Raw genomic sequence first — 25814 nt, forward strand, 5'->3', positions numbered from 1 at the left:
AAATATTTTCTCCCCCCTCCTGCCTGCTAAAACGGTACAAGTCGGCCCAGCATATTAGGCAGAGAGGTACGAAACGGTGACGATCGAAAGGTTTCAGTGGAAATCTGATTTCTAACTGCTGGTTCCTTTGCTACCTTTTTCGTTTACTTCTTTTTTCTCTCCCTGTGTTACTCGGAATCTTTCAACCCCTGTTGAAGCCACCCAACAATTTAGCCCCTCCTTCTTTTGGAGCTGTGGGAGGAGGAATCGCCAAGCATCGAGATGGCTCAAGAAAACACTCCGACTAAAACAGAGACAAAGGATCCTCTGGCTGACTTGAAGCCCGATGTTTTCGAGAATGCAAATACCATCACGAAATGGCTGTTGAGTCAAGATAAAGATGCCCAGCCTCAGTATGGCCCCGTCCCGTTTGAGAGACTCTTTTCATTTGGCTAACAAGTGACAGGTTGGCTCAAGTTATTTTCCAGAAATTGCTTCAAGAAGCCTCTCAGTCGAGGCAATATCATGGCAACGGCCATGCTTGCGTCAAGCTTTGCAGCTTTGTTCAGCAGTGTGCCAAGTCGAGCGACGAGGCATTGAGGCAATGGGCTTTCACGGAAACTCTGTCGAAAAAGCTGTTCCACTTCTACTTGGAATGGTATGAGCACGACCCTCACCGGGCTCTGCGCCTAGTGCTGGATGTTCTCGTGGCATCATCAGCATCGAACCCTTGCCCCGAAACGGGAAGGGCTGTGAGGGATCACATACTTGAGACCCTCGTCTCCATCGTTGCCCGGAAGTCTGCGCAGCAGTTGACAAAATCAGGCTTGCAGTGCCTTGACCACTTCCTAAACAAACGAGTGGTGAATCTCACAGACATTGCCGCTCAGTACAAGCACGTTGATCCGTCCGTGGCGGGCTTGCCCCCTCTCTCATTGTGGAGATCCTTCACCTTTCACCTCTTCTCTTGGATGGAACTTACTTATGCCTGCCCTCTGGCTGGAAAATGTCTTGTTCACATATTCCGAGGCTTAAACGCAGCAGCACCGGATAAAGCAGTTGCAGAGCCAGTTGGCTTCACTCTCGAGGTTTGGCGGCAGTGGCTTCAGGACGCCTTGGCCCAAAACTCCGAGGTCTTAGAAGACATCAAGAATTACGTGCTTGCCCAAATGTTCAAAACAGAACGGGATGCTTCTCTTAGGCTGCTCGAAATATTCAGCCAGAGTCAGCCTTTGGGTCTCATTGACCGTGACCTGAGCGATCAGGGGCTCCTGCTCCAGTTGGCCGCTCTCGAACTCGGGAAAAAACATGGCATGGTCGAGGAACCAAGTAAGTCAAGTGACTGGTTGGACCGTCATGATTCTAATGAGAACCCACAGGCGGCAGCGACGACACCCCACAACCAACAGCAAAAAAGGTTGTCCTCCAAGGGGCCCTATTGGACAAACTACTTGCACACCCTTCTGTGTCTGTCCGATCCAGCGCCTTCTCACTGCTCGTCTCATCCCAAGCAACGACCAAACCGTTCTCTGAAGCGGCTTTTAGCCTCTTGAAGAAACATCTTGCAGCCTTCCACGCGGATTATGATGCCAAGGTCCGTAACGAGGTACTTGGTCATACCAAGAACCTCATCAAGAGGGCCAAGAACATTATCACCGTTGCTCAAAGGAGCCTTTCTTCTCATCAGTCTATTGGGGATGGGGTTCGCACCAACCCCAAGAAGTTCGGTCCCGAGGTTGCCCTCAAAAATGCTTCCGAGGCAAAACAGGTACTTGATGACCACGAAGCCTTCTTGAAGTGGTACATGCGTTTCCTCAAAAACGAACTCCTGTCTACTACCTCATACCAGCGGCACATTACCGCCATCAAAGCGGCACTCCTGCTTCTCAAAGTCGGGAAACATGCGGGGGATACTGATGACAGCACCGATGAGGACGTTGCGCAACTAATCTCGTCCGACTTCACTTGGGTTCGCCTCTTACTTGATCTTCTGCTTGACCCATTCGACGACGTCAGGGACGGCGCGACCACACTTTTGAGCTTGCTTCCCCCCAGCGTAGCGGAATCGAACTCAGCTGGCTCCAAAGATCTACTCGCGGTGCTTAGAGAATTTTGCGTGCGAGCTGGGAAACTAGCCGATAGGACGGGGCGAGCAGACCACGGTGATGGAGCTGCTCGCTCGCAGGGCCTTTTATGCACTTGGCTTAGCAAACCAGACTCACAAATTGCCCTCCTTTCGGAGATCCTGGAGCGAGTCGAGTCTAAAATATCCAAGGCAGAGGACGACTTGGGTCACGCGGCTATCGAAAGCCCAGTGCATGCAGACTTTGCAGCAATTAGGTGCGTTTTGGATCCCACACTACTAACCCGCTCAAATCTCGTTTCCTCCTGGACACTAACAAACCCTAGCTACGTTTGGCAAGTTCTCGCGCAAGGGACGTTCCTGGAGAACCAGCTTGATCTCATTCATCATCAACAACGCCGCATCTTCTTCTGCGCGCAGCAGATATGGTTTGTCGTCAAGCACGTCCTCTGTGACGACTCTCCAGAAGGCCATTTACCAGAGGAACTAGAGGATATTGAGGGATTAGACACCAAGGACCTGCTGAGCTATAGCTTCCGAGCGGTTCATGAGTCTAGGTATGGCCGTTCGTCCCGGAGTATTACCACGAGTTTCGCTAACCGGCTCAAGCAACCTCTTGCGCCTCTTGGTGGGAACTCTCAGGCTGAAGAATGTCCCTGGCGTGCCATATCCCCCGCTCGACGTGTTTAGAGAGACGGGTTACTTGACCTTTGAGCAACTCTCGAGTTTGCGCCACCGCGGCGCCTTCTCAACAGTGTCCTACACTTTCACAACAAGTTGTCAACTGACCCAACGCTTAAAGGACGTGTACTCGGACATTGACGAGACAGAGGACTTGCTTCGCGAATGGTACCGGGTGAGACTCACCCGTCCGTGCTATTTCTGTGCCCATGTTAACATAGTTTAGGGGGCGATCAGCTGCATCATGACACAAGCATCAACGACCCGTCGGTCGGCTGGAATCCCGTCTCTCATCGCAGCGGTCCTCACAGCAAACGCAGCATCGCCGTCCTTTGACGAGGTTTACGGAACCCTTGAAGAGATTGGCAAGAAGGCTGTTTCGATGGCCGAAACCGATGGATCCAACCTACCCCAAGTCCATGCTCTCAATTCGCTACGGGACATATTCAGGAGCTCACTCCTGAGCAAGAAGGCCGAAGGTTACTTGGCTCGAACGCTTCACCTCGCAGCAACCAGCCTGAAATCCGAGGTGTAAGTCCAGAGACGACTCTTCGTTTTGATGATTGCTAATCCGAGCTAGCTGGGCCATTCGAAACTGTGGTCTGCTTCTCCTGCGAAGCCTCATCGACTGTCTGCTTGGAACCGGTGAAAGCAAAGCCTCCATCGAATCGGGCTGGGATGGCCGCTCGGTCCGTATTTCTTACAACAAATATCCGACACTGCCGGGCGTCATCCTCGGGTTCTTGCGCTCCGCAGACGAAACACTCGATCAGGCATCGCAACCTGGGGCAGCCGAGGCAGTGTTCCCTGCCCTGGACATCATTCGACGTGCGGGCCCTCCCGAAGAGCTCCGCTCAGAGTTGCAAAAGCACATCGAAGGGTACCTCGGTAGCCGTCTTTGGCATGTCCGGGAGATCGCGGCCAGAACACTGTGTTCTTTCCTGTTGCAACAAGAGTGGGCTCAAGAAATTGGGCGGCTTCTCGATGAATCAGGAAGCAGTACCAACCGGGTACACGGGGCTCTTTTGACCGCGAGGTTTGTGGTTGAACGCAAAGCTGACTTGGGAGTGGATCTTAAATCAGGTAGGGGTCGAATGGTTCACTTGAAGACTGGTAATCCAAACTGATTCGTGTAGCGTCAGATTTGGCCTCGGTTGAGGCCCTTCTGGAGCAGCTTGCCCGGCGACAAGAGACTTTTAAGCGTTGCGAAGAGCTCCAAGCGGCCTACCTGGAGATTCTAAACGTCCTCGCGGATCTTGGCCTCCACGAACAGGTCGCAAAGATTGTGCTTCCTCAGTTCGCCACCGCACAAACTGGCTCATCATCCGCTTTATTGAAACTCCACACATCGCTAAAGGTTGTCTATGACGCAGCGGCATCTGGCGACGTGGAAAGCCTCCGAGCGTCCTTTTTGAGGATGCTTAGCAGCGACGTTAACACAGCGAGTAGGATGCTAGAGACAATCCCCGAAGCATGGAGCCAAACGGACGACCTGGCTGTCCGTTCAAGCTTGCGAGACCTGTATATCGAAGCATGCACAGCCTCCTCAGCCCCCGAAGTCCGAACCCAGGCATTGGCCAACCTTGGCCCCCTGATGGACGGCATCCTTAGTCGAGGGCAAGTTTCAGAGCTGCCGACCACGGAGCGGCTCGATGGACTCTGGCTCCAGCTGCAAAAGGGAGACATCAACCCCGCCCTGTCATGCGCCATCATCGAAACAAGTGGGACGATCATGGCAGCGCTCGTGTCTCACGGCGCGGGGAACGTCCCGAATATGGAGCAGCGATTGGCGAGCTGGGGAGACATGCTCAGCGAATGCCTGGATGTGGATAATGTACGTTGACTCTAGCCCCTTAGCCCCTGACTCATCGCTTCCCAAGAAGTACCCGCGTTAACCCGTCCCCAACAGCCTTTCGACACGCGATACGCAGCAGCCTCCGCACTCAAGTCCTTCTTCAGCAGCGGCACCACCAAGCACCACGACTGGACGACCACCGCGCACCTGCCCGTCCTCTCAGCACTCTACGATAGCCTGATCGACGACGACGACGAGGTGCGCTCGACCGCCGCGCTTGCCGCGTCGTCCGGCATCCTCGGCACGCCCGCCGTGGCCACAACGGCCGCGGACGAGCTGGTCGGCTGGCTGCGGGCGCAGCAGCAGCAGCAGCAGCAGCTCGGCGACCGCCCAGAATTCAGGGCGCGCGCCGTCTGCAGGATGGTTGGCCAGCCGCGCTGCGCGCGTGACGGCCCGCTGCTCCCCGGGGCCATGACCCCCGCCGAGGACCAACTGCGCGGGGCGCTCGACTTTGACGACTCGCTGTTCGCCGCCGAGGACCAGAACCTCTTCATCGACGAGGTCAGGGAGACGGCCCGGTGGCGAAGGGCCCTGCTGCGTGCTGGTGGCCGCCACGAGGGCGGTGGTGACGGTGATGACACGCCGCTTGGCTGCCTGCGGGCGTGGGCCGCGGCCGGGCTCAGGTGCCTCATTGGGCTGGCGGCGGGCAAGGAGGACGACGGCCCGCTCGGGTGGACGTCGGATCAGCATGTGTTTGCCGTGTGCGCCCGCATCGTGCTGTGTGCTGTGGCGATCGGCGAGATTGGGGAGGACGCGGGACTGGCGGAGCTCCTGGGCGAGTTCAGGGACGTGGGAGCGAAGACGCGGCTCCACGGCTCGCTGTTGGAGATGGCGACGTCGCCCTCGCAGGCTGAGGCTTAGAGAGAGATACAGATCATACGTCGAGCCTTGCCCCCTGAAATTAGTGTTGTTGGTTGTTGCCACTTGTCACCCGACCGACCCCTTTCCCCGGACAGTTGCGACGGTCTTCAGGTTGACAGGGCTGATGTGAACCCCTGATATGTGGGATATGTCGGTTTTGCCTACCGAGTTGGACATGTACATGCGACTTCCTTCATCCCTTTAATACAGGCTTGGAACAGTTTTAGCGGGGCCACCAATTGGAGGCTGTAGATGCGCCAAGTCCATACCTACAGTACATTGCTCTTTGGTGGTGATATATTTGTCGACCCTGGCCCCCCCCCTGAAAACACGAAAATCCATCCTGGTTAACGCGTAAACCCCCCTAGTTAGCCGGGCTTAGCTGGAAATGGAGGGGTATCTGATCCGGGCAGTTAAGAACAAACTGGGCTGGTTTGTATAATGGAAAAGGTCTGTTGTATTAACTGCCCTATCTTTTCCAGTGGAAATGGATGTTCCAATACTCCCAGTCCATGTAAATAGGTAGACGGTATTTCGAACAGCCTGTACCCGTTCGTCGCTGTTTTCCATCCTCCCTAGTTACTATAGGTACAGCTCTAACCGACCGGTACGAACAGACCCTACAGTAGGGTATCCCCCTGATCTGAATACGGCGATACATCTCGGTAGATGTATTGACTGGGAATAGCTTTACTAAATTACAGTTGGTATATCGGAAGGCGGCATTAAGGCGGTACGCGTTTATAAGCTTATTGATCAACTGCGACCGGAAGTTGTAGTAGAGTATATTCTCCTTTGCTTTAAATAGAGGGCCGAACTAAGTATCCTTCTAATGGAGGAATATATTTGTAACGATGACTTTTAGAAGTTGTTAATTAGTATAGGAAATCCGACCGGATTTAGGGTAAATATATACCGAGAAAGAAATTACAAAACAATACTAGATAAAGCCCTCTGTAATAGCGGTATCTGTATATATTATTGGTGTAGTATTAGTTACCTACGTTAATACTGTTTATAAATATATTATATACAAAGATTAGCGGAGGCACTGATATATCGAGTTTGCCCGTATCGCCGAAAATATCGTATATTGTACCCTTCTTATTCGGTTGTTTACAGGTAACTGTTACCGGGTCTTTAGAGCTATCGAAATAAGTTAAAATAAAGTTAATAATTTAGCGATCTTTGATATACTAGAGTAGGGTGCTATTCTAATCTAGAACCTCCTTGTTTTATATATTCTTGATTGTTAATAGCTTGCAGTACGACTAACCGAAAGGAACTTATTTATACCGTTTATCCGCCTTCTTAAACGTAGCGAATTCTTTCGCTGTTCAGTCGCCCTATATCGTACCTATAAGGGTAATTCGAAAGGTCTGTAGCTAACGGGCTAGTAGGATAGTATTGAAGAGGTTATTGTAAAAGAGATAGTAAACTGAGTTAAATAGAGGTGCCGGGAGCGATCTTATAAGGTGGGTAATAAGTGCTTATATAGGTTTGAGAGTCCCCTATTTATAGTTGAAAGTTAGCTAAAGGATTATAGTTAAAAATAAGATAGCTGATTTAAATACTTAACCTAATAACTCTATCGCTATTTGAATAAAATAGCTAGTTGTAAAAATATCTACCTGATATAATGATCTAGACCTTTAAATCTACTGGAGTAGGTTTGCCTTTGATTTCTACCGTATACCGGTTTCTTCCTATATATCTAACGACCTTTTTGTCGATAGAAACGTTCTGTAGTGGCTGTTGGATAGCTATCGAAACTTCGCTAACGTAGTTACTGAAGGTTATTACTTTATTCTAAAGTAAGGGAGCTGGAATAGTAGGATCCTATATATAAAATCGCCTCTTCAGATCTCGGAAACGGCTATATACTATCTATCTTTAAATCGGATGTTTCGGTCGGCTCTATCGGTTAGCCTAGTAAGTACGTTCGTTTAGTTCGGTATAGAGACCTATATAGATTAGTATCGTAAATAAAAGATATAGCTTAGCTACATTTATAGAAGCCTAGTTAGATCTTAACGAAGTAAAGTCTATTAAGATCTTATATACATTGGTCTATTAAACCTATTGTATAACTATTATAAAAGGGAAAAAGCATTGGAAAAGTTATAAGATAGAGGGTATAGTTGGAAATTCAGGTTTAGATTTAAAGAATGGGCCTTTAATAGGGAGAAAAGTTATATCGGTGGGTAAGCCAACAAGCTCCTAGCAATACCGCAACCATATAGGTTCGTAGCTAACCTGCTTCTATAGATCTGGGAATAGCTTTATTAGTTACCGAAATAGGAAAAAGAGGGAGGTATTCGAAGGGCGGGCAAACCGGTTGGAATCCGTAGCGGTACGTCGGCAAAATGGTTTGTAGTTGCAACAGAATTAGATAAGTCGGGCGGTTCGAACGGTTCCTTGACAACGCCATCCTCGCAATTGTCGTCAGAGAGGTCCATTACATCAATTTGCCTCGTGGCGAAGGGATTCGAGGGCTCCATCGTCTTGACTCAGGTGCGGTTGCATTCTCAACGCCAATTTTGCGTAGGAAAACGCGTCAAATCGGTGAATTAAATGACTAGATGGACGCGTTGACTGATTGACCCCCTGTTAAGTTTGGCTGATTGTACCCAGGTAGCCTTGGCGCCCCGCTGAAACTGTTCCAAACCTGTATTAAAGGGATTGTACACTCGACTTTGATGAGCCCGCCTCTCAGATGCTTGGTCGTGTTCACTCAACTAAGGTAGTCCTCCGAGCTTGTGCAGCGGCCTTCCCGGCAATTGCCCAACTGTGCAAACGCCATGATGCTTACAAAGGCAGTCAATGACAAACTACCTAATTAACCTGCAGTTGGCCGACACGCCGCAAGCCTCACCGAGGATTTGGAGGGAGGCAACCCACGCCAACGCCAACGCACACCCGATCGCCAAGAAAAGTCCATCGGAATGCTGGAAAACTCTTATCGATGCAAACCCAACCTGCTGGGATTTCTCGGATTTCGGAGGGCGGCATCCATGGAATTTGCGAGGCAAAAACCCGAACTGACTGTGGCGTTTGGCCGTATAACCTGGCCGCATACGTGGCAGCCACATTCAGGCGGCCCGGGAAGTTGACGTTCCTCGGCTGCCTCCGAACTTTGCCCCGCCGCTTGCTGCCGGCCGCACAGCCCCGCCCCGCCCGGCCTCCACATTCAAACCGTTCTTCGCCTCGGCTTCCCTGCCGATCGGGTTGGCCTTTGTGCCTTTTTTCCCCTCTTGAGCCCGCGCATGCAACGTCGCAAAAATTGTAATGCAGGGGAATGCGAGGCGAGGAATGCTTGTGTTCAGGGTCCTGCACCTTTTTTCCTTCCCCAAATGCAGGTTTCAGCTCGGTTTGCTTCCTTCATGGGTTGATGGGGTATGCGAAAGGGTTGAGGCCTGGCAGTGACGTCAACTGCCAGTCGGGCTCGGGGCAGCTCCGAACAGCCGACCCGCTCCATTGGTAACTGGCGGTGACCGACCCCGAAAAAAAAAGAGTCATCGCTTCTTCCTCCACTTGCAGGTTGAGGGATGCGTCGTTTGGGTACATCGGGCCGTGGACCAGAGCGGGTTTTCGTTTTTGACCGACTTTTCAGAGGGAGGTCCGGCTACGGCGGAATATGCAACTGCCACCATTCTCGCGAATGGTCTTGCTGGGAGACAGGGGTAAGGCTATCGTGAGGAGGATTTCCCGGCTTGGTCGGTATTTTCCCGCTCGTCCATCCCACTTGTCGGCCTGGCGGATCGTTATGCGACGCCGTCGGGGCTTCTTTCGCATTCGGGCTTGAGCAGGTCACCGGCCCAATCGACAAGAGGGCGTGGAAAGCGGCCTGCTCGGCTTGAGTCAGCTGCGACGTCGTGGAATCTCAAGATGATGATGAGCTGCCTTTGGGCCATCACTTGACTGGCTGCATAACCTCGACCAAAGGCCCCAAGGGCCCCAAGCCCTATCAGCGAGTTTCAAATCGGAGATGACGGGACGTCGCGGGGAGCCGGGGCACGCGTCGAATGTCGCGAGAGGCGTCCCATGGTAATCCTCTCGAATGAGAAGGCGGGCGGATGCGGTCGAACAAGGAGGTCGCAAAGGCCTTGGTTTTTGACACTCCGCGTTCTACAATTGGACTTTTGCATCACGGGATCTTTCCCTTCCCAGGAGGGATTCCCGCAGGTCAAGTGACCAGGGGGGCGTTTGTCAATCAGTCAGTGTCATGAGATCGACTTTGGTTTCCCCGAACCGAGCTGAGCGGCAAACGACGGGTGTCGCCTCACCTCGCCTGGTATCCTGGCTGATCAGCAACGGCTTGGCGGTGGGAAACACGCAGACACGCAAGCCACGCAAGCCACAAAACGCTTAACTTGGAAACGGGCTTTACACGGCGGTACTTTCCACTCTCACAGGAGTTATTGGCATTCGGAAGAGAAACATGCGGGGCGTGTTTGTAGAATTCGAAAGTTGATTTTCGACCACGTAGAACCCCGAACTTGAGTTTTGTAAAAAGTTGGAGTGAGGGAGAATTGCGTTGCTCAAGATGGAAGGCAGGAGGAAGCTCTCCCATGCTTATTGTATTAAGGGTTAGGGTTGCCAGAAGGCCATTGGCGCTCCGATTTTCGACCTCAACTTCCAAAACTTGTCTTCGTCAACCTCGACATTTCCATCATCAAACGCACAAACGCTACGGAATCGATCATCATCGCGATACTATAAACAGCAAACTCATGTTTCTCATCGGAAATTGATAGCCTAGAATGGGTTCGGTCGCCGGGATTTGCATTGCAGCAACGGCAACATCAGCGCCGAGTCGCTTTCATCAATTCCACAACTCGCGAACAACGGGAACAATGTCACCTTTTCCGTTCTAGGCCCATCTCTCGGCGCCCAAGAATGGCATCTCACAGTCCCAAGTTCTCGACCCTTTAACCCAATCAGCGACCACGACCTCGGTCCTTCTCCAAGATGGAGGCCGAGTGGGCGTCAGCCTGACAGCCAATGAGGCTCAAAAGCAGGGATCCGAACTCGCACACCTTCTGCTCACCTTCCGCGCTAGCATGAGACGACAAGCGATACATCCATGACCAGAGGCTGGCGTTGGCTGGCGACTCATTGACCCCTCTCCATCAGGGCCGGCTCTCCATGCACCATTGTTGCGCCGTTAGAAAAGTTGTCTCATTGTCCTTCCTTTCTGGAACCACTCCAGGGGCCACGCCCCTCTTCGAGACCAGCCCATCTTTGCAGATCGAGCCTCTGGCCCACGGCTCTCTCACACTCGCTACCCCACGGCTTACCGCATTTGGACGTGCTTTTGAGGTTCCAGATGCAGAGTTGTGGTAGAGGGGGGGTGGGGACGAATCGAGCAAGGCCAGTAAGGTGATGATGGGGACTGCTAGTCACCCACCCAAGTGGACGGGTCGAGAAGGGAGGACACCCTCTCTGCGCGCTTGTTACGTTTCAAGTTGGGGCGATCGACGGCGTCTCTTAGCCGCAGCCGACTGCTTGGAGTCTGAGATCTGACAACGACATGCAGCAGTACGTTTCCGGTAAGGGGATGTTTACCCGAGTTGTTTGCATTCACTCCGTCTTGCGACCTGTCTCAAGGCCACTCCAGGACCACGAGGGGCATGGCAATCTCGCAGGCATGACTGATGGCTTCAACTCAATCTCCTGGGAACGAATCGAAGCCCTCTCCGCATGCGTGTTTCGCGCCGTCGGAACGGACTTGGAATTCTTCTCGAACGCTTATGGCAGCGTGCAGGAGCTCAAACAGAGCCATCCACGACAACCATCAACGTATGGCTTGGGATGCCCAAGGCCACTGCAAGCTAGGGCGTATGGGCGGCTCGAGGCGAGTCCGGTGCAGGCCTAGTCCCCACCACCAAGCAACTTGCCTGTGAAAACGGCCTGTGCAATGTCAACTACGCATGATATTGGGGGTCACCTATATCAAACGGTGGCGCTCCGCAGCTCCGGTCTCGCCATTATCTCTGACGACCGGCCGCTCCCGGAGACCATCCGGGCAGAAGAATGGATTAAGCTGCACGAGTAGTACGCGGGCCAATCTATCCATATCACAATTCACACGCAGACTACAAGACGGGGAACTGGAGGCTGCATACGCGCTCAACCTCCTTCGTCGGGTTCGAGATGGCATCACCTCGCAAACAGAACGGGTCTCCCAGTGAATGGGCCGGCACTTCGCGTAGAAGCAATTCGCTTGCGGATTCCGGGTAAACGAGTGGAGGACATGCTGGGCGGTGGCGGCATTTCCATGGAGAGGAGAAAATGACTCCTCTTTCGCGGCGCAGGAGCTCCTCTTGCAACAGTCCTGTTGGTCCTTGTATGCACTCCACGATTCGCTCCTCGGTCGTCTGGACGCGTCATACGCCTCCTACTTGTCTTGAAGCGAGTCACGATAAGGCATGCTCGAGGCATGCTCCCACGATTCGTTTCGGTTCCGTCGAGGATGCAACTTAATTTGACCCCTTTCAAGCCCCAACGCGCCAGTGGGAAGCCGGCAGCAAACCTGGAAGTTGGCCATCGCAAACTCCCGACGCTTTGCTGATCGGGGCGCCGGCGGGGCGAGTTCAGGCGGGGTTGGCTGCCTGTCTTGGCAGAGCGGTACGTACTGGATGGTTACCAAGACGGGATCGGTGGCGCTGCACTGACCACCTGCATCTTTCAGCTCCGGTCGCATGCCACTGACGGCCCAGCCCATTCGTTCGGTGGGTGGCCCGTCGGGTTTTGTCACTGAGCATTGCGCACCGCGTCTGCAAGTCGCTGCACAGCCTCCAAAAGGTTCCAGATACACGACCCTGCCTTGCACAACTCACCTCGATGTTGGCGGCGACATGCGACGCGCAGTCAAGGGGGGAGTCCGTCGGTGATTATGATCGAAGCACGGTTGGGGCCGAACGTACAACGTACCCCTTACCCAGAGGGGGACCAGAAACCATGACAGGGAACGAAACATGGATTCCCGTTTGCCATTGGCTATTCTCCCGAGGGAAAGGACAAGCCGGGGTCGAAAGAGGGCTGCTGACATGGGAATCTCCCGAGCTGCGGCAGGCGCACGCGGATGCAGACGCACCAGACTGGCGCCAGACCGCGGAAACCCGAGCTGTCCAGGCTTTCCATGGCAAGGCGGGCTCATCCAATGTAAAATTTCACGTTTGGCGAGATTTCATGCACCAGTGGTTGCTCCTGTCTCACGCCTCCTCCGAGGAATCGGCTTCCCCTTTCTGCAGGCCAAGAGCAAAGAGGAAAGAGCGCTGCAGGCACTGTCGAGGCACTGCAAGCGGGTCCCTCCTTCCCGCCTCAGCACCTGTATGGCCATCCGCCCACCGAGCGGACCCTCAGCAAGTCGTCGTACCATCGACCTGCAGGACCCTCTTCAAGAGAGGAGCAGCAGCAGGAAGGTCCGGTACACACCCTGCCCTGTCTTGGGGACGCCAGTAACTCCCGAGTTCGGGACTGCGAGCCGTGTTACTATAACACCCCACCACCCTCGCACTTTCTCTAATAATACGAGCTTCTCACCCTCCCCCTCCTCTCCTTCCCTTCCTCACGAGGCTCCTCGCCCAGCCCATTCTCTTCTTCCCATTTGCGGTTGCTGGCGTTGCACGCTAATTCTCCCATCTTGGGACTACCCGGCTTCCGTCACCTTACTCACCTTGGTTCTTATTTACTATTCGTCTTCCGGCCCGTTGCTACTTCTTCCCCAAGCGCTCCGCCGCCCTCTCTTCCTTGTCGACCCGGTCACCTGTTGCCTAGATTGTTAGGTTTTCCTCTTTGTGCTCTGCACCTCTGCTCCACAGATCCGTCATCATGCCACCTCAGCTGTTACCGGCCTCGGCCGCCGCCTTTGCGCCTCGCGCCTCCTCGGTGAACGTCGTGCTTGGCTCCAAGGTCGAGCCGTGGTTGACACAGACTCTTAAGCGCATCAACAAGATCAAGCGTCCGCTCAACAGCGTACCGCAACACCAAAGATGCCTCACCGAGACACTGTCGTCCCCAAACGCCATCTGGAACCTGGCCTCCCTGCTGCTACCCAAGACACCCGAGGCGGAGCTGAGGAGGGACCCCAACCCGTTGATCGAGGCCGTCCTCAACTACGAGCTCACCCACCTTGAGGCTTACATCGTGCACGTCGACATGGTGCTGAGGAACGAGGTTGCTTACAAGCTGACGCCCGAGACGATCGAGTCGCTCATCGACTACCACAAGGACATCCACTGCGTCGACGCCAAGGCCAACACCTACGACTGGTCCGAGAAGGAGCAGCAGTGCAAGAAGCTTCACGAGAATTTCGTCCAGGCCATCAACAAGTTTGTCTACAGGACCCACGTGTCGGCACTCGAGGGACTGGAGGAGGATGGTGCCGGGGAACTGCTCGGAGGGAGGAGTGAGGAAGTCAAGAACAACATCATGGGTCTGTTCAAGCCGTTGCTGCCGCCGCCGCCGAGGATCGTCGACGTCGTCCGCCAGCCGCCGCTCCTGCCCAGCTCGCCTGCCGGCGCGGCTATCTGGTCCCAGCCTTCGCCACCGGCCACGATGCCCGCCCCGGTCGAATCCTGGAAAATCCTGCCGTCAAGCCCAGGCGTAACGTCGACTTCGGCCGATTCAACGGGATCGATCTGGGTACCCATGGGAATGAGCGAGGTGCAACTGCCATCGCCCCCGCCAGCCTTCAGCCAACCATACTCAACTACTGGCATGTACTACAGCTCGCCCCTCGTGACCGCGCCCATCCCGCAGCTCCCGCTCCCCAGCATGCTTGCGCCTCAGTGCGGCATCACCGTGGGCTACAACTCATTCGGCGGCTGGGATACGCGCTATCAAGAGTACGCGGCGACCATGTGACAATCACCGCCCCCGGTCTACGAAACAAGCTACCCGGCCGTGACAACATCACCCTGAGCGCCCCAGCAAAAGCGCGGCCGGGCGCAACGACACCCGTGGGCCGCCGGGCTGGCAGACAGCGCGATGGTGGCGATCCCCCGTCACACTCACCTCAATCAGAGGCATATCGGCATTTCCTCAATTTGCATGGGCTGGAGCGATCCAAAACACTCGCATACCCCTCTCGAAGCATCTCCGGTCGGTTTCCTTACATGGCAAAGGGTTAGCGAGCGAGCGAGCGTCATTTTTCCTCTTTTTCGTTTTTTCTTTTTCCTTTGATTTTGGGATACCACTGCTCCTACCGCAAGCTCGGTCACAGGCTTTTCTTTTTTTCTTCCCAACCTCATCATGGCCGGATCCTGGGGCGGATATTTGATTGCATTTACAGCACGGAAGGTCGAGATACAGGCAGTTTTGGTTTTTGGCTTAAGAAAGAGATGCAGCAATGCAACCCCAACCTCGGCGGAGACCGAGACAAGAGACACCCCCTTCTGTTTTTCCCTTTTACCCCTTTTCTTGGTTGGACCCCTTTGGGAACAAGGCTCAGGCGGCTGGTTATAATTATACCCCTTGCGTGTGTTTCTCGGAGACACATGGCGTCCACTCTTTTCATTTCCCTACCACCTTGTTTTTCGTCTTACGGATAATGTTTACGGCCTTCACGACGGATACAACCTCGACCTAATTGCGACGAATCTCGGACGAAGCGGGCCTCCTCCAGCTCGATGCTGGACGACACTCGACGAATCGGACACGAAACGCAGATTGGGCGCTGGGATAATTCGCGACGAAGAGATGCGGCACGACTCGCCGGGACTGGGTCTCGATGATGCGATGAACGGATACTCTTTGGAGGAAGGCCGGTACGAAACATACATCTAGCCCCGTGGACGCATAGCTGGGATATCGCCATCGGGGCAGGCACTAGTTGTCGACAAGAACAAGGTGCTGCTTCCGCTGGGCCCCGGCTCGGAGGCAGAGGGGAGTTGGAGCAGGATGGGGGACAGCCGCCGGGTGTCGCAGGCAACTGGTTGCCTGTTTGCTCATCCGCCCGCATGGATTCTGTCGACAATCACTTTTCTCCCCGGCAGTCGACGTCGACCACTCGGGGACTCGGAACGAGATTACTGCTGCGACAAGGCGCAACTCGAACACACAACACTCGACTTTACCTGCTAGACGGGATCGGATCGGGTACGATGTGGTTTGGGAATCTGTGTTACTTGCTTCGCAGGTCAGGTCAAGGTTTTCCGGGTATCTCGAATGGCTGGCGCCGATTTTGCTTTGGGGAGGAAATGTGGTCGGCAACTTCAGGCTGGGTTGGATGGGCGAATGCGGATCATCTCACCGCGTGCCGAGCTCCATCCCGTCGTTTCAGACGCAACCTGCTCACGCAGGGGGCCGTGTGATAACGGTGGGATGCAAGCAAGGCGAAGCCGGTTGGACCTGCGACAGTGGCTTGTTCTTGGGGGGTTCCAGGAGCAGCGCTCCGTTTCCTGCCAGAGACATGCTTACATCGTACGGTCCAGCCGGCATGAGATGCTGGAAAGTATTCCGCCCTGGATGGCGGCTGGATTACTTACTACATGCAAACACGCTCATCTCGTCGTTTGTTGAGTATGGCTAGGTAGTTTGACTTACTCTACTCTACTCTCAAGCATATAGTACCTAATGCAACAAGAAAAAAAAACGAGTCGTGTGGTTTTATGTCGGGACGTGTGTTGTGCATGTGACTGGTACTTCGCCGGGTTAGGGGTTGACGACTGAAGTTTCGGAAGGGTTGCAGCGGCGCGAATTTAGCCGCGGTGTAACTCTATCGTGGGCTTGCGGGAGAGGGAGCGGGACGAAGGATGCAACGTTTCTTCGTTTCCTCCTTTTGTGGCACCGTGATATGAAAACTCTGCTGTAGTACCGCAGTTACAAAGTAGAATATCTCCGAAGGAGACGTCCATAATGCTTGACTTGTGAAATTCCTACAGCACTGCCCACACCGGGACTTTAGAGTAGTACCGCCGAGTAGATACAGTACCTATATGCTACGCATATACCTCCCTAATTAGTTCGATACCATAATCAGGTAATTACTCACTCCTCTACGAAGTAGCAAGAGAGAACAACTCGGTCCCAATGCCAGGCAGAAGGCCCCCAAACTCCCGAGTGCTCTCGCAAGTACCAAGCAGAGCCAAGTCCCCTCCTTTCCGAAGTCACCTTTTTCCCTGCCTACGGAGTCTTGTCTCGGGCGACGCGAGCTGTCCATCTCACCTGGCCCGGCAGCCTGGGCCCTGGGCCCCGGACATCCCCCCCCACGGCGCGGCTGACTGTGCCGCAACATACCACAGTATGGGTAGTATCTGGGCCAGGCTGTTCCCTGTTTTTTTTTCTGTGTGTTCGCGAGATCGGCCTGTTCCGGCGCCCCGGGCTCACTCACGGTCCAGGCGGCCGGGTCGGGTCGCGGGTGTGGTCAGGGGGTTGGTTGGTGAGTGAGACTTGAGGGGTGTAATAAGGTCTGCCTATGTGGCGTGTATTTCATTGAGGACTTGGTTTTGCCGCATTTGGGTTGGTTTCCGGCTTACTGTGCTTGGATCATCACATGCTAATCAGTTTTATTGTCTCTGTCTTGTTTGTTTTGAATTAATTGGGCGGGTAAGATGAGCCCATTTGAGATGTTTGCCGGTTGCTTGCGCCTCGTCCCTACAGAAGGGGGTCAGTTGGTTGGCAAGAGATGAGGCATTGGCTGGGATACGGCAGTGCGGAAAGATGAGAGAAAACGGACTTGCGGCTGTTGCCTTGCAGCATGTCGGGGAGGAGGAAAAGGGGTAAGGCAGACTCATGTCGGTAGATACCCTAACCCTTAGGTCTCCCCTGACAACATCACGAACTTGATCGTCGACGTCTGGCTGTTTTTGAATTTGAAGAGATAGGACTAGTCTTTTGCGACACCTTCTACATCAAATGCTAACTCTCTCTGGTCAGTGCCAATGATGACATCTCATCATGTCAGCGGCTGTGTCACGGGCATTCCAGTACCTTGGACCCACGAGTGGCTTTTCTGATTTATATTGCCCATCACTCGCACTACAATCTATAAGCTCATAGCTAGACTAGTCAACGATACCCCATACAGCTCCTTCTACTCCCACGACCCGTCCGCAGTCCCACCTTCGACCCATTGACGGAACCCAGCCGTCAATGTAGCCGTGGACCATTAAGACCATGCGTCCCTCGAATGAATCAAGGCCAGCTTGCCCATGAGTCGCGCATTTCCCGCCCTTGCCACTCGCAACGCCAAACCTAGGACTGGGCAGCCGTATTCTCGGCCTTGGTGCCCGCCTTCTTAGCAGGGCCGGCGCCGTTAGCCGCCGCGGTGCCGTTCCCATCGGTTCTGTTCGCCGCCTTCTTCGTTGCGGCCCCCGTTCCGTTACCGGTCGCCGCCGTGCCGTTACCCTCGCCGTTGGCCGGCTTCTGGGCGCCGCCGTTCTCCGCCTTGGCTCCCGCCTTCTTGGGCCCGGCCGCGGTGGCGTTCGCAGGTGCCGCCGTGCCGTTGCCCTCGCCATTCGCCGGCTTCTGGGCACCGCCGTTCCCAGCCCCGGCCGCCGTCCGCTTGGCTGGGGTCGGAGCTCCGTTGGCATTCGCAGGTGCCGCCGTGCCATTATTACTCTCGCCGTTTGCCGCCTTCTGGGCGCCGCCGCCCTCGGTCCTGGCTGCCGCCCGCTTGGCCGGGGTCGTAGATGCGTTCGTATTCGCAGTTCCCGTGGTGACACTACCCTCGGCATTCCCCGTGGTTGCGGTGGCATTCCCCGTGGTTGCGGTGGCATTCCCCGTGGTTGCGGTGGCATTCCCCGTGGTTGCGGTGGCATTCCCCGTGGTTGCGGTGGCATTCCCCGTGGTTGCGGTGGCATTCCCAGCCCTGGCTGCCGGCCGCTTGGGTGCGGCTGCTCCGGATCCGTTCGCGGGTGTCGTCGTGCCACTGCCCTCGGCATTGGCCGCCGACCGCCTAGGTCCGGCTCCGGGTCCGTTCGCGGGCGTCGTCGTGCCACTGCCCTCGCCGTTCGCCGGCGCCCTCTGAGCGTTACCGTTCTCAGCATTGGCCACCGCCCGTCTATTCGCGGCCGCGGGTGCGTTTGCGTTTGCGGACGTGCCGGAGGATTCGCCGCCTCCGTTGGACGACCGGTCGCTTCCGCGCTCATCCCCGCTTCCGCCAGAGTGGTCCGGCGCCCCCCTCCAGCGGTGTACATCCCCATTCCCTGGAACTTGCAGGCGTCCTTGCTCGCGTTCTCGTGCCTCTCGGTCTGCTCGAGCTCGCGCGCCGGAGGCGGGGGCTCGTCGGCCGCCCCTGTTCGAGGGCGCAACTACCACAACGTTGGACCCGTCCCTCCGGCGCTCGACTGTTCCAGGCGCAGGTCTCTCGGCAAGGGTAAGGGGTACCCCGCCGCCGCGTCGCTGTTCCCGGGGACGTGTAAGCCTAAGATGTCTGATCACACCCTCCACGCGGCCTGGCGGGCGCCTTCCTGGGGGTTGGGAAGCCACAAAGGTGACGCCAGCCGGGCGTGGTTGAGTCTCACTCACCGGTGGTTGGGGGGGGGCTTGGGGCGGAGCCTGAGCGGCAGCGGCGGCGGCGTTCGGGTCGCCAAGGTACGGCTCCATGAACTCCTTGATATACGATCTCGAGACGCCTAGTGCTTTTGCATCGGCAATGGCATTTGCCATGCGTGGGATGTACTCGGCGCGAATGGTTCCGTCTTGTATGTGGTTCTTGCTGACGTAGACCAATGTAGGGAGCTTCACGTCCGGGACCGTCCCTCTGCCGGCCAGGGTGGTACCCCGGGGGTGTGAGTCGTGGTAAGCTTGGAGCCTGGCGGCAACTTCGGTAGACTTCTTGCGGGCGTAGGCATCATTGGGTGAGATTTGAACTTCCAACGTCACCCTGCTGTAAGCGCGGGACCTGACTCCTTCGTAGCGGTCCAGAGCTCTGACATCGGTGGTGTTCACCTCGAAAATCAGACCCCTCACGACATCCGCCCTGAGGTTGGTCTCGACGATGTTGGCCACGCCTCGTTCATTGATCTGCCAGCGGTAGCCACTCAACTTGCCCTTGCCCACGAATCTACTCGCGGGGCAACGCTCGGCCATCTGGGCGATATGGAGGTTGCTGCCATAGGTAAAGTACAGCGCATGCTCTTCTTCGTCGGGAGGAGGAGGGCGCGGCCTGCGCCTCACAGCACCTCCTGCGCCTTGACCTCCAGAGCTTGCCATGTTTGTTTGCCGTTGCGAGCCAACGACGAAGGAGAACAGGGGCGAGGATGGTACGGCTTGAGTTGTGTACCTAGGTTTGCGTATATTTGTGTGTTCTTATGAGTAGGTAGGCAATAGGGAATTCAAATTGGAATTCAAAATTGTTTGCGTGTGATGGAATCGACTGCTGCCTGTGCGGTTTACAAAGTCGATCAAAAAGTACCGGGATCGGGCTGACTACATGTAGTAGGGTGGCGCGGAACTTATACACCTTAAACCTACAGATGCACTATCGGAGTGCTTACTCGTCTTATCATACCTGATACCTTAATTACACTCTCTAATACCCTAGTTTGGCACTTGGCAGCATATCGGCCCTGGGTGAAGCCACCTAGGTAATCGTGGCCCGTCCGCGCAGCCTCGGATTAGGTAGCTGCGGCGCGGTCTCAAACGGCCCTCCGAACCCAGCCTCAGCTGACCCCGCATTCCAAGTCCGACTAAGCAAGTCGTTCCTCAATTCCACTGCGGTTTCGAATCACACACATGCATCTGAACAACCCAAGAACAAAACTCTGCTTCTTGTTGAAGACACAACAAGCGAATCCCTGCACCAGGCGTGGGTCGATCGGGCAGTTTATCAAACCACACTACAAAACCAAAAGCAGGAGCCAAGGAGGTCGCGCTCCCATAATCATCCTACCTATTAATTAATGCACCGGCTGCTGACTGGACAAGGTAGTCGCCCACTGGCTACACGCAATGGCGCACCCGTTAGTAGCTGCGCCGTGCTACACCTTCGCTGTCGACATCGAGGCTCGGGCGGAGCCGCACAAAATCAGGTCGCCGCTCCGCGAGAAGCATGCTCTGTACCACGGGAAACTGGCAGCCGCGCTCCGAAATAGGGGTCTGGAAGCGAACGCCGCAGATGACAGCAGCACGCGGCGTGCCGATGGCGACAACGGATGGTGGATCACGAGCAACGGCTCGCTTGGCGTTCCTCCCGATACAAGTATGAGTAAGCCCGGGTGGTGTGTGTCTCATGCCCACGTCTCTCACAGTCTGACTGACCAGCGCGACCACCCCCCCCCCCCCACCTAGTCCCTATCGAGGCCGTCTCGCCCGCCCTAGACACCCGGGCCGACTGGGGTGCCGAAATCGACACCTTCTGGTCGGCTCTGCGCGCCGTCTTCCGCATGCCGGAGCGGTCCGACCTGTGCGGCAGCCACGTGCACGTCGCCCGGAGCCGTGTCGAACGTTTCACCCTCAACCAGCTCAAGACCATCGCCTACGCCGTCGTAGTGTATGAGCCCTTGGTCACCGAGCTGCTCCTCCCCTCCCGCAGGGAGAGCACGTACTGCAAGCCCAACACCCAGTCCTCGGACTACCTCTACCGCGTGAGGGGGGATTCCAACGCCGTGGCCGAGCTCATCGGCAGCGCCCGGGACGAAGAGGAGCTGCGCAACATCATGCAGGGAAGCCGGAATGTTCTGTGGAACTTTGACGGCGTGCTCCTGCAGGGCTCGGGCGCGATCGAGTTCCGAGGCGGGCGGTCGCTGAGGGGCGAGCTCCGCACCAAGCGGTGGATGGCCTTCGCCGTGGCCTTTATTCACGCCATGCTCCAGCAGGTAGGTCCTTGCTTGCCACCATGTTTGGCCTTTTTGCTTTCCTTTTTTTAGCGAGGCTAACACTCTCACAAGAACGAGCTGTATGATTTCAGCCCCGATGGTCTCCGCTTCGACACTACGGAGATCCTGTACGCAGAAATAAGGATGGCGGCTGCCGAGATGGACATGCAACATCACCTGCCTGTGAACTATGAACGTTTCAACGAGACCATAACGGAGTAACATGGGCCAACGTCAGTACGATACCCAAGTCGAACCAGGCCGAGATCATACGAACTGCAATATTTTCTTCTATTTTACACATATAGAAATATATCTTTCACTCGCATCAACATGCTGGCGGTCTTGGATTAGAATGTCGGCGAAATAAGAAACCCCGGGCTGTTCCCGCCAGCGTAGGTAGGTATATTGATTTCATATGTTAGTATCCACCCTCCCACCTAGTAGTCGTCCGTAAAAGGGCGAGTAGCTACCAGTTCGTCACTCATAAAAACGATGGATGGTTAGCCGTGGACTGAAATCAAACACAACAAATCGCTGTACTCCACTTTCCTCTCGTCACATCTCGCCCTCCTCCTTGGCTTAGCTAGGTACTTGATGATATTCTCGGGAAAGTATCGAAGACACAGTCAAGAATAAAACAATTATTTTCTCACCTCGGGCTCTTTCCGCTATTAGTTAACCCTGATTTCGTCCGCTTTTCGACACTAGCAGCATCACTTGTCTCAACCCCTCGTTTTTCTTTTTGAGTTCACATCTGTGATCTGACCAATAACCTTATTCACCTTCCCGCCACGGGACTGCGAGATGGGTGATGCTCGATCTGCGATGTAACCTCGATCTTGCAAGTGGACAAGTAAGTTGACAAACCACATTCGTCCGTCTTTTACGTCTGCGTCGTTTTGTGGGGATATTATTTCGTTGCTGGTGCTCTCACTTTCACTTGTTTTTCTTTTCTTTTTCATTTCTTCTTTATTTCCGTTGGACCAAGTCTGCTCTGCTTACCCCCCGCCGTGTTGGTAGTCACCAACTGGAGCAACAGCGCCGCACATCTGCAGCAGAACTGGAGCCAACCGCCCGACTTTTGGCGGAGGTCTGCTGACGGGGCTTCCGTTCCTCAGCCCTAGCGTGGAACAGACCTCGGGGAGGAGAGGGGTTCCAGATTGGTTTTGTTTGTTGGTTACCCCCGTCCGACGACACTTCATACCACTTTTTAGATTTGTCCCCTTTACAAACCACAGGATTCACAATTCTCACCACTCCAACCCACCCCCGCCGCCCTAAACCTTGGTCCTTGGTGCTAACCTGTCAAGCTACACCCTACACCGCGGAGACCAAGACGCCAAAAACTTACCCATCACAAACCACAACCATCTCACACCCCCACTCCTCCACAGGAGCGAGCGGCATCACCAACCCCTTCACCCACCTTCCCCCCCTCCCCCGCCCCATCAAACAACAACCACCAACCCCCCCCCCCCCCTAAAACAAAATGTTCACCTCCCGCCACCACCACACCCCAGCCCCCCCGCCCGGCGGCCGCCTCTACTTCGCCTACGGCAGCAACCTCTGGCTGGAACAGATGGCCACCCGCTGCCCCTCCAGCTATTTCATCGGCCGCGCCGTGCTGCCCGACTACGCCTGGCAGATCAACCAGCGGGGCGTCGCCAACGTCGTCCCCTGCGCCGGCCGCTCCGTGCACGGCCTCGTCTACGAGCTCGGCGGCGCCGACGACGAGCGCCGCCTCGACCGCAGCGAGGGGGTGCGTACAGGTGCGTATGCCAAGGCGACGCTGCCGGTGGTTTTGTATGAGGCGGCGCCCGCGCTGCAGCTGCGCGTGCCGACGATGGTGCAGAATGGCGGGGCGGGCGCGACGGTGGCGGCGGCGAGGCGGAGGACGGCGATTTTGGGGGTCGAGCGTCCCAGTCGGTTGGCGGAGCAGCCGCCGCGGCTGCAGCCTGGGGTGTTGGTGTATTTGAGCGAGGCGTATGTGCAGCCGGGGGATCCGCGCGATGAGTATATTGATCGGATTAATAAGGGGGTGGCGGATGGGGTGACGCTGGGGGTGCCGGCGGAGTTTTTCCGGAATGCGGTGCGCGGGTATATTCCCGACAGGGCGCCGCCGGTGCCGCGGCGGTCGGGCTCGCGGAGTGGGAGGAGCAATGTCTCGACGACGACGACGACGACCAGGTCGCGCCGCGGGAGCCAGTCGAGCGGTCGGCCGAGGGCGAGTTCGGTGTCTTCGGGGCCGATTATTAGGGATGCGGACCCGGATGACATCGACTACCGTCGGCGGTCGTGGAATCCGAGCCCGGTCGAGTATCAGCGCTATACTACTGAGTCGAGAGGCAGGACCGCGGGCTCGGAGGATTATGAGTACTGGGCGCCGGCGAGCGGCTATGTCATGCGCTCTCGGAGCACGCGGCGGGGGTGATGGGTTCTGGCGGTTGCTGTTGCTGGTAGGAGTGGTGTTTCATGGCTGTTGGGCTTTTTAAATTGTTTCTTTTGTTATTTGGGGCTCGTGTGTATTGTTTTTTGGAGTTGGCATTAGGGTTTGATGACTTACGATATCGGGTAGATGAGCATAGAGGAAAACGGGTCATGACCTGCCTATATAGAGCTACGTATCAAGCTGTTGAAAGGCATCCCCTGCTTGAATGCCCATCTTGGTGCCTACCCCAGGTGTTTGGCTAACCATAACTGCTAATGGGGGCCACTAAGGAGTGGTCATTCGACTCGCAAAAGACTGGACTCACAGGCCAGCGACGACAATAATGACGGCACCCGGTAGCTAGCAAGTTCGAGGCAGAGCTAGGGAGACGACGTCCTTACTCCCATATGGGGGAGTTGATAACTTGATATGGCTACCAGCAACACTTTTCGAATGTACTATTTACACCCCCATCCACAGCAGCCTCAAATTCTCCAGAAACCGTGCCACCCCCGTCCCGAACACTTTCGAACACCTCGCCCACTCCCCATGAGCCAGTTCCAACACCTTTTCGCCGTCCGTCACAGCCACCGCTCAGGCCAATCCAGGACTCGGCAATCCCGGAGCGCCCCCCACGAGCTCCTTCGGCTTAGTAATCTCAAAGAACTCCGTCAGCCCCTTGACAACAACGTCAACGTTCATATTGATCTGCGGCATCTTCTCGTACGAGCCGTCCTTCATGATGGCGACCAGAGCCAGAAAGCGGTCCACCTCCCTCAGCATGATGGGCCGGCGGGCGTCGGCGAGCACCATACCGCTCTCGGCCCACTCGCAGGCGACCTGCTCGTCGAGGGGTTGGGCCCAAGGCTCGCCCTCGAGGCGCTCGCGCCACTGCTCGGAGCGCGGCCACGAGCCATAGACTTCCGTAAAGTCTATGATGACGTCGACGTAGTCGGAGCAGATCTCGTAGCTGGCCATATCCTCCGGGGTGTTGTCCGTGGCGATGTAGATCTTGGTGTTGACGTCGAACAGGTAGGCCTTCTCGAACCGGCAGGTGCGGCAGAGGTTGGTGAGCATGGCTTCGAGCTGCCCGAGGCGGGGGATCAGCTTCTGGATTACTTTGCTAAAGGCCTCGAAGATGCTGTGGTTGTAGATGGACGTCAGGTGGAAGTTGACGGGCGCGTTCTCGATGCCCTGGTCGGACAGCTCATCCTGGATGCGAATGGTCACGTCGCGCTGGATGTCGAGGCGGTAGTCGTCGCTCAGGCCGTCGACTTTGTGGATAAAAACCTCGATGTTAATATGGGGGTAGCTGCGGTGTAGGTGGAGGATGGTGGCGTTCAGACGGGCGACGGCCTCGAGATAGTCGTCTTGCGCGTCGATAACCCATATTAAGGCACCGATCTCGCCGAAGATAGCGTCCATGTCGAAAGTGAAGTTCGGGTTGTCAAAGATGTCGATCTGCCCGGGAAAGTCCCACACCTGGAACTCCATGAAGGAGCTGAGTATGTTAGCAACGGCACCGTCGTGGTTGAGCTTGAGGGCAAGCACACCTCAGACTATCCTTTTGGATCCGTGCCGTGGACTCGAGGAAAAGGGTCTCGCTAGGAGGAAGCTTGTGGAAGACCACGCTCGATATGGATGACTTGCCACTCCTAACACGGTGTAAGCCATGACCGCGGTGTGGGGGACCCTGGAGCACCACCCTCACCTTCTTTGACCCATCAACAACAGCCTCGGCTTCCCCTTGGTTTGGGGCGTTGTCGCGTCGGGCACCTTGGCGCCATCTTTCTTTTGTAATCGTTGGCGGTTCTGCTCGTAAACACGGTGGAGGTTTAGCGCTGCTGGACTAATATATCTGACGGGGCGAGGACGGGAGGGCCCGCTGCTGGTGTCAGCAGGGACTTCGCCGCCCTCCTCGGTAGAAGCAGAAGACATGATGGAGCAAAAAGGTCCTCCCGCGGTCGGCCGCCGCAACAGCCCTCTCCAGATGCTAGAGATATGCGGGAATGGCTCGACCTCGGTCTCTGGGCGGCTTTGTAGACCCGAAGCGCGTCAAGCTCATCGGTTCCGGGCTCCTTCGTTTGCAGCTCGGGAGGAATTCGCGCGTATTGGTCGCCCGGGTGTCTGAGCTGCCGGCACGGAAGGGAACCTGCG

General features: G+C 55.7%; 7 protein-coding genes across 7 annotated transcripts; 5 read left to right on the forward strand and 2 right to left on the reverse strand.

The window, feature by feature from the left end:
* Positions 1 to 37: 37 nt before the first annotated feature.
* B0H64DRAFT_359950 (putative death-receptor fusion protein-domain-containing protein) lies at positions 38 to 5719 on the forward strand. The gene is made up of 9 exons (XM_062801691.1): positions 38 to 392; positions 446 to 1308; positions 1359 to 2319; positions 2389 to 2619; positions 2672 to 2918; positions 2970 to 3274; positions 3324 to 3826; positions 3880 to 4577; positions 4653 to 5719. Exons 1-9 carry the CDS (start codon positions 262 to 264, stop codon positions 5457 to 5459), a joined length of 4746 nt encoding a protein of 1581 aa, XP_062659413.1. The 5' UTR covers positions 38 to 261; the 3' UTR covers positions 5460 to 5719.
* Positions 5720 to 12104: 6385 nt separating this feature from the next.
* B0H64DRAFT_158463 (uncharacterized protein) lies at positions 12105 to 13111 on the forward strand. The gene has a single exon (XM_062798549.1). It carries the CDS (start codon positions 12306 to 12308, stop codon positions 12924 to 12926), a length of 621 nt encoding a protein of 206 aa, XP_062659414.1. The 5' UTR covers positions 12105 to 12305; the 3' UTR covers positions 12927 to 13111.
* On the forward strand, positions 13112 to 14572 carry B0H64DRAFT_158412 (uncharacterized protein). Its single transcript, XM_062798548.1, has one exon. It carries the CDS (start codon positions 13296 to 13298, stop codon positions 14328 to 14330), a length of 1035 nt encoding a protein of 344 aa, XP_062659415.1. The 5' UTR covers positions 13112 to 13295; the 3' UTR covers positions 14331 to 14572.
* Positions 14573 to 17414: 2842 nt separating this feature from the next.
* B0H64DRAFT_460761 (uncharacterized protein) lies at positions 17415 to 19988 on the reverse strand. The gene is made up of 2 exons (XM_062807473.1): positions 18936 to 19988; positions 17415 to 18809 (listed from the first exon to the last, which is right to left on the reverse strand). The coding sequence occupies exons 1-2, from the start codon at positions 19620 to 19622 to the stop codon at positions 17661 to 17663; spliced, it is 1836 nt and encodes a 611-aa protein (XP_062659416.1). The 5' UTR covers positions 19623 to 19988; the 3' UTR covers positions 17415 to 17660.
* Positions 19989 to 20133: 145 nt separating this feature from the next.
* B0H64DRAFT_396782 (uncharacterized protein) lies at positions 20134 to 21939 on the forward strand. The gene is made up of 3 exons (XM_062803836.1): positions 20134 to 20610; positions 20700 to 21226; positions 21299 to 21939. The coding sequence occupies exons 1-3, from the start codon at positions 20361 to 20363 to the stop codon at positions 21446 to 21448; spliced, it is 927 nt and encodes a 308-aa protein (XP_062659417.1). The 5' UTR covers positions 20134 to 20360; the 3' UTR covers positions 21449 to 21939.
* Positions 21940 to 22756: 817 nt separating this feature from the next.
* Positions 22757 to 23851, forward strand: B0H64DRAFT_396784 (uncharacterized protein). Its single transcript, XM_062803837.1, has one exon. The coding sequence runs from the start codon at positions 22809 to 22811 to the stop codon at positions 23658 to 23660; it is 852 nt and encodes a 283-aa protein (XP_062659418.1). The 5' UTR covers positions 22757 to 22808; the 3' UTR covers positions 23661 to 23851.
* Positions 23852 to 24251: 400 nt separating this feature from the next.
* Positions 24252 to 25595, reverse strand: B0H64DRAFT_374068 (Gtr1/RagA G protein conserved region-domain-containing protein; the record flags this gene model as incomplete). Its single annotated transcript, XM_062802306.1, has 3 exons — positions 24252 to 25158; positions 25211 to 25312; positions 25369 to 25595. 3 exons carry the CDS (start codon positions 25593 to 25595, stop codon positions 24252 to 24254), a joined length of 1236 nt encoding a protein of 411 aa, XP_062659419.1.
* Positions 25596 to 25814: the final 219 nt, after the last annotated feature.

The sequence above is a fragment of the Chaetomium fimeti genome, assembly GCF_033439085.1.
Source record: "Chaetomium fimeti strain CBS 168.71 chromosome Unknown B0H64scaffold_4, whole genome shotgun sequence".
Taxonomy (NCBI): Eukaryota; Fungi; Ascomycota; class Sordariomycetes; order Sordariales; family Chaetomiaceae; genus Chaetomium; species Chaetomium fimeti.